We start from the raw sequence: 20,782 nt of genomic DNA, 5'->3' as shown, positions 1-20,782 counted from the left end.
AGTAATGCATCGAGTAAAAGCCATCAAGTAAGGCCATCGTACATCAAGTATCGAGTTGAAGATAGAATGCTCATTTTTGCTGTAGAACTCGATGTGTTGTAATGTTGTTTCTAGCATTGCAATACTGCGAACATTTCTATAAATACCTCTCTTCGGTTTTAGGTCGAAATATACTAAATTTTGGAGGCCGAACTGATGGAGGCCGAAATTAGACTTCATTCTTCTTCATTTTCCTTCAGATTTTAGTATCTTTAGGCTAGTTTTTCTTTTTGTTTTGGGTTGTAATCGACAGATTGGATGTATATTTCGGATTTGTCTATGAATTAAGAGTTAACTCCTATCTAATTTCTTTTGAGCAAGAGCCCTATGTTTAATTTCTTGAAAGTTTTCTAATTAATTTAACTGAATTGTTGTGAACTTTTTGGGATATTTAATTGAATCTTAATCGAATTTTTATAAATTGATCTGACAAATTAGTTCATTAAAATTTTTGTTTGCAAAATTGTCATAGTCTATGTATATGTTGATTGATTTAGTTACACATATTAGGATCGCATGTGTAAAGTACTTTTTCAGACCAAATGCATGTATGTCCTAATATAATTTTTTCCAATAAATTATGCTATAAGATATGGTTTTTCTAGCTTGTAGTATGTCTCAACAATTGAACCTTTCATAATGCAATTCAATTTTAACTTGTATGTTGCTAAGAATGAAGCGTTGTAAATTGAATTAGGGCTAATTTGGTTTAATATCGAATTTAGCTAATTGGGCTATTAGACTTTCCAATAGGTTGAGGGGTTGAGATTCAGTGTAATTAATTGATGCATAATGAAAGAAATTGCATAGGAAATTCTCTCTTGCTCTAGAAATTAGATAGATTCCTATTCTAGATTACATTTACTTTTTTATTTTAATTTCACGCATATATCTCTTCCACACAAAACCCTCCATTTACCACTCTAGTTAGAAAATTAACTTAACAAATTAAATCGCGCTTTCCTGCAGATCGACTCAGACTTGTAATGGCCTGATAAAAATCGACCTAAAGTAGTAATAGGAGTAGTCCGATATCTACAATTTTCTTCTGTTTCGGTTTGGAGTCAAATTAATGACATCGGTTCTTCGATTGAATAGTAAGCATTGTAATGGCTCAATAAAACTCGGTAGCCGACCATTAGGCCGGTAGAAGCCTAGTAGGCATCGAAGTAGGCCAGTAGAACCCGATAAGCATTTTTATGTCCTAAAAAGCCCTGATAAGTGTCTGAATCACTAAACCTTGGTAAAGTTTTATAAGCTTATTTTGGCCCAATAAAGGGTTCGAACTCATCCAGGTGATTTTCTGAAGCGATGTAGAAGTATTGGGGACATGTTGCTGGGAACCAAGATAATGAAGAGAGATGCGACGTTGCATTATGTTGACTTTAGCCTCACATAAGGGCAAGGTCGAGCCTTAGGACTTGGCCTAGAGTAGAGGCAAGTCGGCTAAAGTCACTCATGAGGGAAAATACACGTACGAGTAACATGTATGACCAAATGAAGTTCAGTTTCACATGAGTTCAATTCGGTTGAGGATGAAAAAATTTTGCCTAAGGTCCGACGAAGCTTTAAAGAGTCAAGCAAAAAGTGAATTGGGACTTGAGTTTCTCTTCAGGTTGACCATGATCACGTGTGAATCATGGTGTCGTACGGTTGGAGAAGTACAACTGTGATACCTTGCATGCATGCAACCCACATCCGAATCAGACCTTCGCAATTTTGTGTGTTTTTTCTTTGCCTCGAATTATAAACAAGGAAATTTTTAGCAATACCACGTTTAAGTTTTTACCTTACAAAACTAGCATATTTTTTGAAAACTCGTAAAAATAATTTTTCCAAATTATCGATTGTTTAGGGCTTTCTTAGTACATCTCGCCAGATTATACGTCGAGATTATGTGCATCTAGGTGTTAATCCCAGACAAAATAACATCGATATTCTATATATTTGAGTTTTCTCAGTGAAATCTCAAAATTCATATATTTGAGATTTCTCGATGGAATCTCGAGTAAGATTAACACCGATATTTTATATATATCCCGAATCTTATCCATTTTTTCAAAAAAAATTGATCTTTCCCAAAGTTTAAAAATGTTGAATCAATTTGAAAAATCTATTTTAGCAATTGGAAAACTCATTTGGAATTTTAAAAATTTATATAACTGTAAAAAAATAAATTATACTAAAGATTTAAAAAACTATGTAATAGTTTGTTATAATATTTTAGTAAACATAAGCGAATTTGGAGAAAATTGAAAATAATATAAAATTTGGTATAAGATTTGGGAAGATTACATAAAAAAAAATTAGCAAATCTCGGTGTATAATGGGCGAGATGTATCGAGAAGGCCCAAAACAATTTAGAACAAATTTGATTTTTTAACTAATTCTCGATGGTCGATCTCATCCGAATGGATTGAGAAAAACTAACTTTACACAATCAATAAGTTTAAAAAAAAATTGATATTTTAACTAATTCTCGGGTCGATCTCATCCAAAATGGATCGAGAAAAACTATTTTTATGAATTTTAAAAAACATGCTAGTTTAATAAAGTGAAAATACAATTTCTCTATAAATGTTATATAATGCTATTTCAATGTCCTCCTGTGTTCGATGCTCCCCGTACGCATTCTTATTCTATTTTTGTGTTCTTTTTCTTATTTTTGATGTTGGGGTATATATTGACTATAATTTAGTATCTAAAATATTTTAGATAATGTAATAGAAAAAAAAGCTTAAAATTTTTTAAATTTTTTATTTATATACTTGAGTGGATAATTCTATAATGGTGATAAGTATTACTTAACATAATATATCAATATATTTAAACTTATAATTATATGAAGGAAACAATATAAGTTTAATCCCATGTATGGTAAAAAAAAAAAACCTATAAATTAAGTCCTTCAATTTTTACATTTTTATTGAATATGTAGTAGTTTAAATAATTTTTTATAAATCCCAAAACTTTCAATTTTATTGACTAGAATTTTGAACTTTAACAATGTTCAATAGATTCATAAGATTTCATATAAAATTAAAACTAATGTATAATAGAACATTTAATTTTTTTAGTTTTTTTTTTCAAAAAAAAATTAAATGTATATCTATTGCATACAAATTGAAAATTTAAAGGCATAATTGAAATATATCCCAAGGTTCAAGGGATAACTAAAATTTGTGCATATGCTATGATATTATTTTATATGTCGTTGCCACTTCACTTATCTGTCTTTATTTTAAATCAAAATTAAAGTTGAAGGGTAAGATTGAAATTTGCGGAAGTTTAGGGGAAATTTTGTACGGATGACCCAAAAATTGGGCTCAAAATGTCAAATGACCCTTTTTTAAAAAATAATGTCAATTGACCCTCTGCTGACATCATCGTCATACCAAATTACTTAATTTGCCCTTACACCGGTCTCACGAGGTAAATCTCGCTATTGTCTGATGACACACTCTCGCTCTTGCTCTCGCTTGAAATTCCCTAGTTGATGTGATTGCTCGTCAGTGTACTAGACAAAATGTCATGACGGAAGCCTCAAATCAAATCAATAATACCTAAACACAATACAATGGTGATTTCAACTCTAAACTTCATTTCAAAGTTGATTACTTCTCTGGTTTTCAACGGTATTTTGTTGAACGGAGATTTTTCGAACGGGGATTTCCAAGACAAGGTTTCTCAGCAAGGAACAGAACAGCTTTTTCAGAAAGGTGAAACATTATTTTGAGCTTGTTTAATTATTTTTGATGTGTTACTTTCTGGAAGGGTAGCATTACGAAATTTTGTATTGGGAGAAAGTAAGAAAGAGAAAGAGTAAGAGAGAGAGCGAGAGCAAGATTGAGAGAGCGAGAGTACACTTCAATTTCTTGTACAGCTTAATGACAAATATTCTCTTGCTTTGTAAGATGACAGGAAAGTGTCTATTTATTCGATTTGGAGGTGCTTGGGATGAGAATGAAGGTTCGTATATTTAGGGACAATTGAAAGGAATCGTTGTGCCCCCTACAGTGAATTATGAAGAACTTAAATCTTGCATTTACAGGGCTACAAAAATCAGTTCTTCAGAGTTTGATCTTATCCTGAAAGTTAAATATAATCTTGAATTTGAATCCCCTCCATAATGCATAATGGATGATGATGATCTTGAGTTCTTTCTTTTGCGATAAGAGGTTAGTAGACTTTAGATAGCTGTAACGTTGAAGTCTAAACAGGACGAAAGGGATGGAATGGGGTTTGGAGATGTGAGTCATGACGATACGACTGTGGACAAACAATACGAGGAAGCATATCAGTTTCATCGGGAAGAGGATGATATTCCATTGTCTACCAATACTGATATTCCACTGTCTACCAACATTGTACCATCAACATTCGATTATATGGATTGTGGTTCTTTAGTGGATGTGGATGTGAATGAGCAACCAACAGGATTGAATGAAATGGATCGTGATCATGGAGATGTGTGTCGTTCTACAGCAGCTTCAATGGTTCCACCATCTGTGTCTTCAAGTCATAGGACAGATTTGATTATGCCTGGCACCTCTTCATCTGGGATAGAGGATGTTGAAGTTGGTCAACTATTTTTGAGCAAAAAGGATTTGAAAATGAGATTGTCTATTCTGTCCATCAACAGAAATTTTGAATTTAAGGTCAGGAAATCAACCAAGTCTCTGTTCACTGTCAAATGCATTGGGGAGACATGTAAGTGGAGCCTTCGTGCAGTCAAAATAGAAGGGTCTGATATATTCAAGATCACAAAGTACTGCAGTTCGCACACATGTTCCATAGGAATTTTGAATCACGACCATAGACAAGACACTGCTACGGTTGTTGGTCAACTCATCAAAGATAAGTTTACGGGCATAGGACGTGTTTATAAACCTTGTCATATCGTTGAGGATATGAGGAGAGATTATGACGTGAATATAAGTTATGATAAAGCGTGGCATGCAAGGGAAGCCGCGTATGATCTCACTAGAGGTACTCTAGAATACTCATACTCCATACTACATGCCTATAGAGAAGCACTAAAAATAGAGAATCCGGGTACAGTCTTTGAGATCGAACTTGAAGATGAAGTGCATTTCAAGTATATGTTTATGGCATTAGGGCCTTGTATTAGAGGTTTTGCAAGCTGTCAGCCTTGTATTATTGTTGATGGATCGCACTTGAAAGGAAAATACAAAGGCACCATGTTGGTTGCGGTTTCTATGGATGGGAACAATCAGTTATACCCACTAGCATATGCAATAGTGGACAATGAAACTGATCGATCATGGAAATAGTTTATGTCAAACTTGAAATGCAGTATCGGAGAACCCGATAATTTGATGTTTGTGTCTGATCGGATAGTATCTATCGGCAATATTATTCGTGCATTTTTTCCCACAACATTTCATGGATTGTGCACATGGCATATAGAACAGAATCTTGTTACAAACTTTAAGAATAGCATGATTGTTGGGATATTTAGAGATGCAGCAAGAGCATTTCGCATGACAGAGTTCTAGACAAAATGGGACGAACTCCGCAGTTTTAAAGATGGTGCTGTCACGAAATATTTAAAAGACATCGGTCTTCAAAGGTGGGCATGGATTTATCAAACAGAACGAAGATATGATAACATGACATCCAATAGTGCAGAGTGTTTCAATTCCTTAACTAAAGAGTATCGATTAATGCCCATAGTATGCTTGATTGAACATGTTAGAGGAATGTTCCAACCGTGGTTCTACGAACGGAGGAATTACTGGGCATCTCGAACGGCATGGCACTCTGACTACTGTGAAACCCGATTGGCAAGTGAAGCTGATAAGGGCAGACGATAGCGAGTGGAGCCTATTGATTGTTATCGGGTACACGTGCGAGATAATCGATTGGATGGTATTGTCAATCTTCACACGAAGGAATGCACGTCGAATCACTTGGTATCCCGTGTTCTCATTGCAAAATTGTTGCTATCAAGAAAGAAATATACCCACACTTCACGCGTCTTTGCATCGATTTTTTATACAGGTTGACTTCTCTAATGACTGCGTATGCAGAGCCTATAAATCCACTTGGCCACATATCTGAATGGAAAAGACCTTCTGGATACGTAGAAAAGATTATCCTTCCTCCGAAGTTTGTGCCACAAGCTGGACGACGGAGAGTGAGAAGAATACCATCTAGAGGAGAATTTCGCAGACAAATGAAGTGTGGTCGGTGTGGTAATTATGGACATAACTGCCAAAATTGTACTGAACCGCTTACAACTGTGCGACGTGCCAAAAATGCCAGAGACCGAGACACAAACACCCCTCATCCAGTTTAGTTATAAATACCATTGACCATTTTTTCATATGTCATACTTGTAACATACTTCATACTTTTTCATACTTGTAACATACTTCATATTTTTTCATACTTGTAATATACTTCATTTTTTTTCATACTTCATACTTGTAACACTTGATACTTCATACTTTCATCTTGTAAACAAAAAAACAATAACAAGCTGGAGTATTTATATAATAGCAATATTCATACTCTCTCAATCTTCATACTCTCTCCATCGTCATACTCTCTCCGTCTTCATACTTGTAACAAAAATGGATAACTTCATACTCTATCAATCTTCATACTTGTAACAAAAGTGGATAATAAATACTCTCTCAATCTTCATACGTGTAACAAAAAACAATGACTTCATACTCTCTCAATCTTCATACTTGAAACAAAATGGATAACAAATACTATCTCAATCTTCATACGTGTAAAAACAATGACTTCATACTCTCTCAATCCTCATACTTGTAACAAAATGGATAACAAATACTCTCTCAATCTCACTCTCTCTGAACATCTCGCTTTGTCAATCTCGCTCTATCTTACAATCTCGCTCTCTCTCAACATCTCGCTCTCTCAATCTTTGAACTTTGAACCTTGAACCATATAATGTTCTAAGCTCAATTATGCATGTTCTGATAAAATTCTGATGTTGAACTTTGAACTTTGAACTTACATGTTCTAATAAAATTCTGATACTGATAAGAGCAATAGCAGAACACATCCAAAACCAATTATACAATGAATGTTTTTATAGAATACATACTTGAAACAAAATGGATAACAAACAAAGATTATACGATGAATGTTCTTTCAATTGGATGTGTTGTATAATTGGTTTTGGATGTGCTCTGTTCTGATACTGATAAATTTCAATTATACAATGAAAAGAGCAGTAGCTTCATTATACATAAAAAATGCATGTTCTGATAAAATTTTGATACTGAACTTTGAGCTTTGAGCTTTGAACTTTGAACTTTGAAATTTGAACTTTGAACTTTCATAAAAAAAATAATTATACAATGAATGTTTTTACATACATAAAAAATAAATGAATGTTTTTACAAAGAATAAAAAATACAATGTTCTACATATATAAAAAAAAATATGGAGTGTTTGCCCATAGCTGGCATGCTAATTGCATCATATATTCACTCATCTTCTCCTGAGTGATTACGGATGGATCGGCACCAGTCACCAGGTGTTCCAGAAGTTTTATTGCGAAGATGCCACAATCAAGCGACTCGTGTTGTATGTCGACGTTCTTAGGTCGCAAGATTTTCCAACGGGTTGTGGACAGGTCCGACTTCGATCGATCCACATCACAGTAGTGAAGTAGGGATGGTACTGTGACCGTCAATGGCTCTAGCCAATTCACCAGCTTTGTCATTGGTGTGTATGACAGAAGTGAATCGAACACGAATATGTGGCCTCTATTAATGTCCATGGCAAGGACCATCCAGTGGTCACTAATATTCATCGCCGTGTAAACGAAATCCACATCTGCCCATTTGACATCAAATTTACCAGTGACGTAGTCCTTATACGTGTCTTCATCTTCCCAAGCTAGGGCAGCCTCCAGAAGTGGCTTATTCTTTATTCTTTTAAATACCCCGCCACGAGCATTGAGGAGACTCTGTCAAATAAAATGAGAAGTTAAGTAAAGAAGTAAAGACTAGGAAACTTAACGAAATGAGAAGTTAAGAAACGAAATATCAAAATTTACCATTACACTAATTGGCAAGATGGTGAACTTATGCATGCACATGTCGGGCCGGGTATAAAATTTATTTTTCATAAAATAAAATAAAGTGTTTATGGTCGGCACGAAAAAAGAATATGTCAGTAAAATTATACGATAGCCAACATGTAAAGACGTAAAGACTAGGACACTTACATCGCACTCGACCAACGAATTCGGGGTAATCAATTCTTTGAAGAATTACTTGTCGAGTGGTTTGAAGAAGTTCTCTCAAACCTCGTTGTTTGTATTGTCGTCCGAGATCCAACCCATCATTTCTGTCATGATATTGTGTGGAATGGTGTGTGCTACGTTATATGTGAAGATCGATCTGGATGTTGACGTAGCTACATATGGGAGAGGATGTTTAGCCACATTTTTCTTCTTTACTTGGGCTAGGGGTGTATATTTATCAACCGGTTTTCTCTTACGACTAATTCTTCGAGAATCCTACATAAACAGATAACAAAACGTTACTCATCAAGAAATATAAAAATATAAACAAAGATTACTTATCAATAAATTACTCACCAGTGGAACTCCTTCTATGGTCAGAACAATCCCAGAAGTGTCTGCCTTTGGGATGCCAGACATGTCAACCTCTGTAGGTGGCATGGTGAGTAAGGCAGACATGTCGGGCTCTGTCTCTGGGATGTCGGCCTGTATAGGTTCGACGTCAATCAATGATGTCGTGGTAATGGTGGTATCGGGCAATACAGGGGGGGTTGGGAGTAGGTGAAGGGGTGGTATCGGGCTGTAGAGGGGGGATGGGGATGAAAGTGTCAAAGGCAATCACAGTCGTATCAGGCTCCTGAGATGGGATGGGTGACCTGGTCGTCTCCTCATTCACCGTGGAACCCTTCAATTAGTAAAGGAAAATGGTGAGTTCACGAACACGTAAAAGCTAAACACATAAAGAAATAAAAGGATGCAAACCTTGTGCATAGACTACAACAATGAAAGGATGGCCGACAATTGCCCTTTTATGTCAGTCATGTTTTCCTCCATACTGGAGACACGACTATCTAAACCCGATATACGGTCATCCAACCTCGATAGTGCGCTGTCAATGGACCGCGAGGTAATGAATAAGTAGACTCGTCTGCATTGGCTCCTCCCTGCGGCGAGCAGCACACTCAGGACACTCCTCATCCACAGAACGCTCTGTACCAGAATTCGCAATGAAAGACATCAATTTGGTTCAACTCGTCCTCCTCGCGTTACGTCCCCCATCATATCATCAAACATATCATCACTACGTGTGTATGTCTCATTCCACCCTTCCATATTCAGCCTCCTCGGTGCTCAGAATGGTCGAGATTATCCCCTCCCTCTACCTTGACAACCTCATCATTGGCATCTCCACGATGGTCTTCACCATCACTTTCACTCTCGGGACTTCCCCCCCTCATCGTTGACCTTAGAACATTTTCAGAATTCATTCATTTTACACCTAACTCAAATATAGGTCGTCGTTTCACTGGGTATCTCGAAACTTCCTTTCAGCATTTGACATCACAATGCCCTCTTTATCTTTTCTGCATTAAAACCCAGTAAAACTGGTTAGTGTCAATTTAAAACTAGATAAACATGTTATGCATTAGAGTAAACTTACATTGTTTAGACTCGAAATATCTCTCTCTCGAGTATATAGGAGGACACTGAGTGGTGAGCATGACCATCGGTTAATGCGGGGCAAAGCAAATTGCTCCTTCGCTCCACAATGTTCCCAGCTATCGATGAAGCTAGGATCGTCCATACCTAAATAAAATTATAAATATATTAAGAACAATAGTAATGTTAGATCAAACAACACGATTATTATGTTAATCAAATTTACCTGGGAACGCTTGTGGAAATCCACGTAAGAAAGTTATTACAGCGTAGTTTTTATTTGATTTGACCCTCGTCTTGTATAGACTGCTCTTATCATTCAAGGCAGTCTTTAGGGCATCCAATGTCCTCTCCCAAATAATGGTACCCCAATCAATACTATTGTAGTACTCCAAGCTTTGAACGTCCTTGAAACGTTTGAGGTCGACTGCATTTTTCTGCTTGTTTTTCCCCATCATTGCAACCTCAGTATAGTAAACTAGGCTGATCTTCACAGCATCATCATCGTTTTCAAACTCTAAGTCCTTGTATTTTTCTTTGAGTTCACGGAGGTGTAAAGTGTCCTTCTTTACTCGATTACCAAAATACTTGATGGCAAGTTCATATGAGGACTGTTGGTTCCGATCAATTCGTGATGGGGATTGCCACAAACCAGTCATCACCAAAAAGTCATCCTTCGAAAAGGTGACAACCTTCCCACAGACAGCGAATGTCATTGAGTCTAATTTTGTCCTTTCATTTCTCTGAGCAACATGTGATGGACAATTGGGCTATTGAACACTATATCAACGTCAACAAATTGCCCAAAAATTGTTCTCTTGAACATGGCCAACTACGTTGGTGTGAGCTTCTCTTTGACAATCTTGTTTGCATTGGCAATGTGAGTTAAGCTGGTTACTTGACCGGAAAATCTGTCAACTTCAGCTATTCTGAAACATGTAGCCATCTTAAATCACTCCTGCATTTATTAAAAAATTCAATCAGTAAACTCCTTCAGAAAAAAAAATATATAAAACAACATTCTGTTTAAATCTCACTAGAATGGCTCTCGCTAGAATCGATCTCTCTAGAATCGCTCTCGCTGGTGTCACTCTCTCCGATGTCGCTATCTCCGGTGTTGCTCTCCCTTATCTCTCTCACATTCTCTCTTTTTACTCATCTTCAACCACATAACACATCGAAAAACAAATAAAAAAACCATAGGTTCACTTATCTCTCCGGTGTCGCTCTACCGATTTCACTCTCACTTATCTCGCTCACAAACTCTTTCTACTCGTCTTCAACCACAGAACACATCCAAAACCAAAAAAACAAACAAAAAAAACCATATTGAAAGAAAGATTACCGATAAGATTCGATTGAAAGCCGGAAGTAGAATCGTTTGCAAGTCGGAAATAGTTTTTTTTCGTTTATGAGCAATACGAAGCCGTTAGCCTTAGAAAATTTGAATGAATAATAGTTTAGTTTTGGTGGGTTTTCTCAGTAAAAAAGTAAGAAGACGAAGTAAGGGCAAATTAAATAATTTGGTATGGCGATGACGTCAGCAAAAGGTCAATTGACATTATTTTTTAAAAAATTGTCATTTGACATTTTGGACCCAATTTTTGGGTCATCCGTATAAATTTCCCAAGTTTAGGGCAATCTTAGAAATTTAACTTAAGATCTAGGGGTTTTTGTATAATTTAAATGGTATTGTAGTAAACGTTTTCATTTTTTCACAAAACAAGTTGAATAAACTAAAACCCAATACTAATAATTGTCTCAACTAAGAATTTAAACTTAAGTTAATCAAGTTAGATTATTGGATAGTGATTCACATCTATTTTTACTTTTAACTCCATTTGAAATAATTTAAAATCACCTCAACAAAATTATTGTCCAAGAAAAATTATCTAAAATAGAGGGGAAAAAAACTACTTTCCAATCATTCTAGCATTTCTCTCTAATAATATGCATTACTTGGTTGAAAACAACATTTTAATAGATGATTTAAATTTATTCACTTGTAAAAGTTAAGAATTTTAATTGATTCAACTTCAAAAGTTTATCCTCCATGAGGCAGAAAACACATTTATATTCAAAAGGGCATAAGGTAGTTTAAAAGGGCATCTTTAGTAGAATACTTTTCCATATATCTTATAATCTAGATATACTATTATTACACATATAACATGTAAACTATAGGATGGAAGGATTCAAACCTCCGAATAGCGAGCAGAGATCATGACATTAATTTAACAAACAAACCAGAGTAAGCAATTTCAGCATCATCTAAGTGTGTACTTCCACTTACCCCCAAAACATGAAAACCATTCATTATTTTACAGCCTAATTGTAACTTGACAAAACAAACAGCAATATCTTCTCATTACAAACAAGCCATGTAATGGAACATATCATTCCATGTTTTTTCTTCTTTTTTGGTCTGAATGAGAGATGCTGTGAATCTAGTAAGGCCTTTAGAGATCAACATGACCAGCAATATCATTGTCACTTGAATCACTTTCATCATCACTTACATCTTCTTCACTCTCATCTTCTGCAGCTGAATTCACCACATTTTCCCTTTTCGCATAGCGTTCGCAATACTCTGTCATACCAAATAACACACTAACAATATGCACTTTCATTTTCATCTCATAAAAACTTTACTCAATTCACAAACTTTCAAGATCTTGGTTTCATTCTTGTCTTGTACTTCCATAATTCTTTTCTTTGTTTCCTCAATTTTGTAAATAAACTTTATGTGCTCATTCCTAAACTTGACACTCTATCCATTATGTTGTGATAGAAACAATCAACAAGAAACGAATCAAGCAAGAAAATCAAAACACAAATTTACGTGGTACACTAGCAATGTATTAGCTAATAGCTACTACCACAAGTAAGGAGGGAAATTCCTTTATTATCTTGAGGAGCAATAGAGTATAAAATATAGAAATGTATGTAGGTAAGAGCACCAGATAACAGGGTGCTTCGCCCTGGACTCACTGACCGGGCATTGAGACTCCTATGCTTGGTCATTTGGACTGTCAGATAACATATTCAACATATTTCAACACATTAATAATAGTTTCAAATACAAATCTACGTCACACTATGCAATATTAAATGCGATATAATATCTAAATACAAAGTTAAAAAGTAGACTTTTATGCAAAACTCAAGTTTGTAGTAGAGAATTTACAGGACTAAAAACAATATAGGTGTAATGATGGTTCGTAACCAAGATTGTACATGGAGAGTTGATACCTTAGGGAGAAGCGGCACATTCAACAAAATCCAGTATAGAGATACCAAAAGAAGCATACAAATGAACATTTGTGTTACTACAAATATATATTTACCTAGTCGGACATTTGTTTATGATCTCGTATGGGATTAATATGACATATAATTTGCTTTATAATCTCCAAAATGAACTCATGCCTTTGACTCATTCAGAGTGTCAGATAACATCGTATTCAACACATTTCAACAGATTAATAATAGTTTCAAATGCATATCTGCATCGTGCTAAGCAATACTTCTATTGAATGTGATATAGATATCTAAATACAAAGTTAAAAGTAGACTTTTGAGCAAAACTCAACTTCGTAGTAGAGAATTTGCAGGACTAAAATCGATATGTGTAATGGTTCATAACAAAGATTGCATATGGAGTTGATACCTTAGGGAGGAGTGGCACATTCAACAATATCCAGCATACAGATTGCAAAAGAAACATACAAACGAACACTTGTGTTACTACAGATATATACTTACCTAAGTCGTACATTTGTTTACGATCTCGGTATGGTATTATTATGACATAACATTTGCTTTATAATTTCCAAAATAAACTCATACCTTTGACTTTTTGTTCATATTGGCTTCTGTCTTTTAACATTAAAGACGCTGCATCACCGTTAAGGGGGTCTGAAGGATTGGGATAGAGCAAAAGCTGTGGAAGGAAAACTTCAAAAACATTCAATAGGTCTGAAAAACAGAAAGTATGCAACAAAAAAAAAAAAGTAAAGAAGAAAAAAAAACTTGTCAGTCAACTTTCAGGTCAGGTTTTGAGCTTGAATAAGTAAAATGACAATTGGTTTAAAGTTACCAAACATTGGGCTCCAAGTTTGGTTAATCACATCCAGGCATACAGAACCAGATCTGCAAGTGGAAAGGAGTTTTAAAACGATTGAAAAACTTCAACCTTACAAAAATAAGAATCAGTAGTGCACCTAGAGTGAAAACATAAAAATCTTAAAGAAGTTGAGCCACAGTATGTGAGGTCTAGTTTGCTCACAGTTCATCAACATTTGGATGATATATCTTGTTCACGAAACCAATAGATGGGGACTTGTATGGATAAGCGTCGGGAAGTTCAACGTGGATTTTCCAAACTCCGCCTTCGTACACACCTGACATTGTTGAAGGCATTTTATATGTTAGAATGTTCAAGCAAATCATGGGTAATGTATTTGAAAGCAAACACATGAGAACATCAGAACATTCATTCATCATAAAAGTTAAATATTCCAAGACTTTGGGGTTATGAAGCCTATTTAAGCTCAAGAATCACGCCACGTAATTTAACATTCTAGACAAGACTAATTTAAGAGTTGAAACGATTGGTGCCAAAAGAATTTAACAAGGTAATAGTTATGGAACATCATTTGAAAGTTGAAATGCTAGTTAAGGGGGAAAACTTTGCTATCCATCCATATGCATATTCATAGAAACTAAAAGTCTCAAGAGAATGAAAAATCACTTGAAACCTGAAATATACTACTCAGCACCAGCCCTACCCATTGGAGCAACTGGAAATTCATTATAATAGAAGCAGGAGAATGAGAATAGGGAGTACTTTCTTTTGGACCGTTGAATTCGACATTAAATTCACTGAGCCCATCATCGATCATCTCCACTTTGTAATCACTCATCATCCTGGATTTAGTATATGAGAATTTCAACAAAGAAATAACAATCAATACCTTCAACTTAAGGAAGCATAATGGGAACCTATGAAAAGAGAATTACAAACTTTTAGTGCATAAGAGAGCTCCTATTAATGAAATAAACTAACAAACTCCGTAAATAACTCAATCATGGTCATCCAAAACATCAATTACATAATTTTCCCATGTGAATTTCAAGACAAGATTCGATCCTATTTTTGTCAATTTGCATAGATATCTAACTACTTTTTTTTCTCCAGCTGATGGATAAAATATAATGAAAATTTAGTAGATTACTACTCCAAATTTATGTCTAAACTAAGTTCCCTAGAATCCTCTAACATCATAATGGTAGGTCAGATTTCTAAGCAAGTAAATCAATCCCTAATTTCTCTTACAACTCATCAAGGGCAAATGTTTGCAACATTTTCATATCACTGTTAAAATAATCAACATTATCTAGAAAAAGAAAAACTTTGGCATTAACAATAACAATGCACACTTTCAAGTTTCAAGGTTACTAAACTGAAACACTACTATTTTTCCCTGTTGATTCTTCTTGTCCTTCTACTGCATACCCCAAAATCCTGGACTAAATTATAATTTCTAAAGATCCTGTATCAGCACCTTCTTCATAGTTTTTCATTAATTTTCTGCAGTCAATAACATTGTACGGACATGTCGTACATGCAAAAACTAGAAACTGATTGTAGCAGCAATCAAAAAGAAACTAATGAGAAAACTTCACTTGTCAATCAACTTACAATTTCATGACATCCATATCTCTCCGTTTGTTTGGAGACGACATTTCGAATTCGAACAACTCAAATATTTCAAAAGAAAGCCTGCCAAGTATTGCAAAATGGCATCACTTCTCTTGTCAGACAAGGAAAACTATAGCATCATATTATCTCACCCACATGCTCTCCAAGAAGCAGAACATTTGCATCAACCAAGTGAACCAGATTATTAAGACAACCTTTAAAAATAAGAGTTCCACAGAGATCTAACATTATAAACAAAATAACATGATATGATAATCAAGGGGCTGTATTATGCAACTATAGTTGCTAAAGCATCTACATAAACAAATAAAGCAAAACATACAACTTTTTATCTAACTCCACAAACTATACAAAATTTGAAATAAACCATTTAATAACAAGCCCTTACAAGAAACTAGATCCCCTTGTTCATTATGATCTAAATTAGACAGGCGGATCAGAGCTCAATCTTCAACATCTTATACAGCAGAAGATAATATTTAAAGTTGTCTGATAGATGACTCCAATGCCTAAGCGATAGCATACTCAAAGGGTATAATCCATCATCCACAATAATATTTCTAAATAAATAGCCCCTCGTTGAACTTATAGACAATGAGAAGGACAATATCAACAACAATAAATAAAGAAATAAGCCTTTTCCTCCTCCCCCACTCAACCAAACAGAAGCATTACACCAAATATCAAACCAACAAGAAGAAAATAATTTTATAAAGACAACCCAGAATTTAAGCCCCTTGGATATGGCCTAAAACAGGACTTATTCGAAGATCCATGTTCTACCCACTTGACCCAATATTGATTTTTTTAATGAAAAATGGTTCTTTTCCCCCAAAGAAAAAGGGAAAAGGGAAGGCTCGATTCTTACAAGGGCAGGCTCGCAATGGCGTGAAAATCCCAGCTCAATGAAGAAAACCCAGAAGTTGAACACAAGGGGAAAACTCTGGAATGACAAAGAAGAAAGGTTTCATCGGCCACAGAGAACTAGTACAGAAATGGGAGAGAAGTAATCAATTTTTCATTATTGAAACATGGATCAGAGCCAGATTTTTATACCAAAAGTATTGTGAATTGAATTTTTGTTCTTGAAATTTTAAAAATATATAACAGGCTTTTTCTGAAAGACATCCAATTGCTTTGTCAAATCAAATGTATTGTGAATTAAAAGTGAAAATTGTAAAAACCAATACCAACAAATTTGAAATTACATTTTCAAATTTTTACCATTTAATTTTTAAATTTTCGTAAAAGTAATAATTTAATTTCTGAATTTAGTGGACAAAAATTTAATCTTTAAATTTTTAATTCTGTAACAATTTAATCTTTAAATTTTATTATATAATAATTTAGTCATTGTATTTTCAAATTTATAGCAATTTAATCTCTATTAAAAAAATTAGGATTTAGATTTAATAAAAAATTTTACATAAATAAACCGACAAACTAAATAGAGACTCAATATATCTAATTTTGATAAATTTATTTGCATTAGGGACTAAATTGTTGTGAATTTAAAAGCATAAAAACTAAATTGTTACATAGTAAAATTCATAGACTAAATTGTTACAAAATTGAAAGTACAGGGACTAAATCGTTATAAATAAAAGTTTAGGAACTAAATTATTACTTTCATGAAAGTTTAGGGACTAAAAGTGTTTTTTAAAATAATGATAGAAATTAGACCTCCAAATGATTAAAAATTGAATAATTTATACAATTATTACGATTTCTACCATGCTCAAATTTTATAAATAAATAAAAATAACGGTATAAGTGCAACTATCATAATATTTTATGGATGTTTTTTTTTTTTTTTGCCATTTACCCTAGATTTAAATAGTAAATTAAAATGGCTGTCAATTAACTATACTAATAAAAAACAATTATTGTCATGTCCATTCAAATTTCAATAAAAGGGGGTCAAAATTTCATATTTCGAAAAAGAAAAAGGGTGTTCACATGCTCTAAAAGTATATTTACTTTGTTGATATATATATAATATATATATATATATTAAGATGGGGTAACTATTCCTTCTTTGAAATAAAAAGAATAAAAGAATAAAATTAATTATGTGATTTAAAAATTGAGAATTAATTGCTAAGTTTTTTTATATTTGTAATAAATATTTTTTGAAAGAAATTTAATGATATTTTCTTAGTTTGGATGCCCACTAAAAATGAAAATAAAATAAAAAGTGTAGTGATATAAACCTTTAATGTTGATTTATAAAGTAAAAATATAATAAGATTAAATAAAAATTAAACTCAAAATTATATACGATACTACATAATCCTACCATCTTGATCAGATAACATTTATAAATAAAAGAGAGTTTGAGATCAAATAAAATTCCAATTAATTAATATGATAAGAAGCAATGTAATTCACTTGAAATTTATCAAAAAATTGAAATTACTAAAAGCAGAAGTAAATAGACTCAAGGATATGTAACCAGTTAGAATAATAAAAATTGAAAATGTGTCAACTCAATATTTAAATATCTTTTAAAAGTCAAAAGTTTGAGGTTTGGATCTTCGATTTATAGGTAATATAATATTATAAAAAGAAAATTAAAAGTTAGGTATTATAAATGTTAAATATCTGTTAACACTTGCATTTGATATCACTTTATAAATTTCATCTTTCGTAGTAAATGATTTTGTTTAATCTTGCTAGTTTCAATTTTCATTTTCTAACCTATGACCAATATAAACGTAAACTCAATAAATAAGATATCAATTATAATATTATTATTATATTAAATATTAGTAGTTAAGTCTTTATTCAGTGATGTTTGTACTAAAAAAAAGAAAGATGCCCTTACTTTATAAATATTTTATTTTAGATGACATTTGTGGTAAATATTCTTTTAGATTTTATTGCTTTATGTAGCACATTTAATGCATTGTTTGTATTAGTAACAACAACTTAGAATGAATTTGATACAAACGTAATACCAAACTGCGCTATATCCTTTTCAATTGGTCTATAATGTCATTATTAAAATATTAATATTATATCAATTTAATTAATATAATTACTAAATGTAACATAACTCAACTAGTGACGATATGAGTGAAAAAGTTTCGAACATATTCCTTCTTTGATATTTATTTTATTTTAAAAAAAATTGAGGTAGCTGAGTGCTTTTGTTAGTGATAATTGAGTAGGAAAATGAGTCAAAACCCATTCATATTTTAAAAAGTTGAGATAGCTTAGTTCCATTTGCCTAAGTATTATTGGCTATAAAGATTAACATGCTGAGTTTATCTTTTCCATCCTTTTCTTAAATTACATCATTTGAAATCAAAGGCGTTTTTCAGAGGTAAATCCACTTAAAACTAAGTGACAACTAATCTCAAACCACATGAAATACTTAGACCTATTTATAGTGGAATTTTTTTAGTATTACGATGATATGAAACCCTATTTACTGTTTATGACGTAAATATATTTTTAAAAATATAGTAGAATCTACCAACATTAGTATGATCGTATCTTTAAAAAAAAAAATTGGTAAGATCTATTAACATTAGTGTGAGATTCACTAATATTTATGAAAATATATAGGATTGTTTTCAAATATAGAAAAATGAGTCAATTTATTTACAAATATAATAAAAATATCACTGTTTATCATGGATAAACAATAATGTTTTGTTATATTTGTAAATAAGTTGATTTTATAAGACGATGATGCTATATTTGAAAATATTTTCAACAGTTTTGCTATTTAAAACAATTACCCAAATAAATATGGAGAGAATATGGTACTTCCATAGTACTAAATACTAGCTCCTCTAAATATTGTTTAGCCAACTGATAATATTTTTTTAGGGTCAGTTGCATAAATGGAATTCAAACCAAAATAATAGAATATGTAGTACAAGGTTAAAATAATTGATATATAGAACAAAAAATGGTAAAAGATTAAAAAGCCCAAGCCCAGCCATGGCTTCTTCCTAGTTTTCTCAAATTGAAAGTTATCACTGATAGTTGCTATTAGTGATAGTTTTCAATTTGAGAAATATGCTATCAATTGCTATCACCGATAGCTTTCAATTTAAGAAATGTGTTATCAGTTGTTATCGCTGATAGCTTTCAATTTGAGAAATGTGTTATCAGTTGCTATCACTGATAGTTGTTATCAATGATACCGCTATCAGTGAATATCATTGATAATTGCTATCAGTGATAGCTTTCAATTTGAGAAATGTGTTATCAATTATTGTCCCAAAAGCTGCCAAAATTCTCCACCACAGTAACTCCACCTCTAGTCTATGACTAAGTCTATCACTGATAGTGGCTATTAGTGATAGTCGCAGTGATTATCACTTACATTTTTTTATCAATTATACTCACTATAATTTATAGACTAAGTTCTAAGTTTAACAAAGAATCACAAATGAGAAACACAATATGAAGAAACATAAACCATCATGCAATGAATATAAACTCATTGATTAAACTCATTAAAATCCATGATTACCTCATAAGATTGACAAATCTCCTTGTTGATCAATCAATACGAGTTTCTTATGTATATATTTTGGGTGAAGAAACTCGAGAGAATATAGCAATCGACGGGCTTGAAGAATGGTACAATGCAGCAATCAGAGTTGCGAAGAGCGGGCATATGAGAATGTAGCAATCAATGAAGGGTGTGAAAAGACTTATAAGAATTGCGGCGTGAAGAGGAGGAGAAGAAGAAAAAGAAAACAAGGTAGAGACAAGAAAATGGCGAACTAAGGGGAAATCGGATAAAGAAAAGAAAAGAAAAGAAGGAAGAAGGAAGTTAAACTGTAGAGAAGAAGGAAGAAAAAAAAAAAAAAAGAGCTGGTATATTTATAAATATTCAAAAGTTATACTATATTTTCAGATTGTTTCCAAAATTGTATTATCTCATGTAAATTTCTATTTTTTAAAGATAAGTTTGGTCCCTATGATCACACTACATATAAATTGTAGCTAAGAAATGAATATCATGCCCTTGTGTTTTCTTTTATGGCTTAATACGTGGAGTTGGAAGATTTAAACCTCTAATCTCTTAATCAAAAGCGGCTAATACTTGGATGGATGCCTAACATATCATTATACCCCTAAGGTTTTATAAATGCGTGGGAATAAAGAATGTAATACCTGGGAATAGGATGTCTAAGAATTATTGATGATTATGTTTGATTGTGTATGAAAAATGCTATCAGAATTTTATGAACAAAAATTATATTTGTATTTAATTTATGAAATTAAGCATGAAAATGTTACATAATTTTAATAGATTAATTAACTAAATAATAAATACCATTCAATATATTAATAAAAAT

At 33.0% G+C, this 20,782-nt stretch overlaps 2 protein-coding genes across 4 annotated transcripts; both read right to left on the bottom strand.

The window, feature by feature from the left end:
- Nucleotides 1-9,405: 9,405 nt before the first annotated feature.
- Nucleotides 9,406-10,446, bottom strand: LOC120084079. Its single transcript, XM_039039981.1, has 3 exons — nucleotides 9,957-10,446; nucleotides 9,796-9,877; nucleotides 9,406-9,535 (listed from the first exon to the last, which is right to left on the bottom strand). Exons 1-3 carry the CDS (start codon nucleotides 10,444-10,446, stop codon nucleotides 9,406-9,408), a joined length of 702 nt encoding a protein of 233 aa, XP_038895909.1.
- A 1,470-nt stretch (nucleotides 10,447-11,916) lies between these two features.
- LOC120083528 (ubiquitin-conjugating enzyme E2-23 kDa-like) lies at nucleotides 11,917-16,529 on the bottom strand. Of its 3 annotated transcripts, XM_039039312.1 has the most exons (8): nucleotides 16,324-16,529; nucleotides 15,435-15,515; nucleotides 14,580-14,659; nucleotides 14,019-14,133; nucleotides 13,830-13,882; nucleotides 13,580-13,708; nucleotides 12,691-12,759; nucleotides 11,917-12,320 (listed from the first exon to the last, which is right to left on the bottom strand). In XM_039039312.1, exons 2-8 carry the CDS (start codon nucleotides 15,476-15,478, stop codon nucleotides 12,190-12,192), a joined length of 621 nt encoding a protein of 206 aa, XP_038895240.1. In that variant the 5' UTR covers nucleotides 15,479-15,515; nucleotides 16,324-16,529; the 3' UTR covers nucleotides 11,917-12,189. The 3 variants fall into 3 exon arrangements, with proteins under 3 accessions (XP_038895240.1, XP_038895241.1, XP_038895242.1); XM_039039313.1 differs by lacking the exon at nucleotides 12,691-12,759 and having other exon boundaries at nucleotides 16,324-16,527; XM_039039314.1 differs by lacking the exons at nucleotides 15,435-15,515; nucleotides 16,324-16,529 and having other exon boundaries at nucleotides 14,521-14,659.
- Between the last annotated feature and the right edge of the window lie 4,253 nt (nucleotides 16,530-20,782).

Source organism: Benincasa hispida, chromosome 8 (genome assembly GCF_009727055.1).
Source record: "Benincasa hispida cultivar B227 chromosome 8, ASM972705v1, whole genome shotgun sequence".
Classification (NCBI taxonomy): Eukaryota; Viridiplantae; Streptophyta; class Magnoliopsida; order Cucurbitales; family Cucurbitaceae; genus Benincasa; species Benincasa hispida.
Note: the sequence above shows the minus strand (reverse complement) of the source record. Positions and strands in the feature narration are given on the sequence as shown.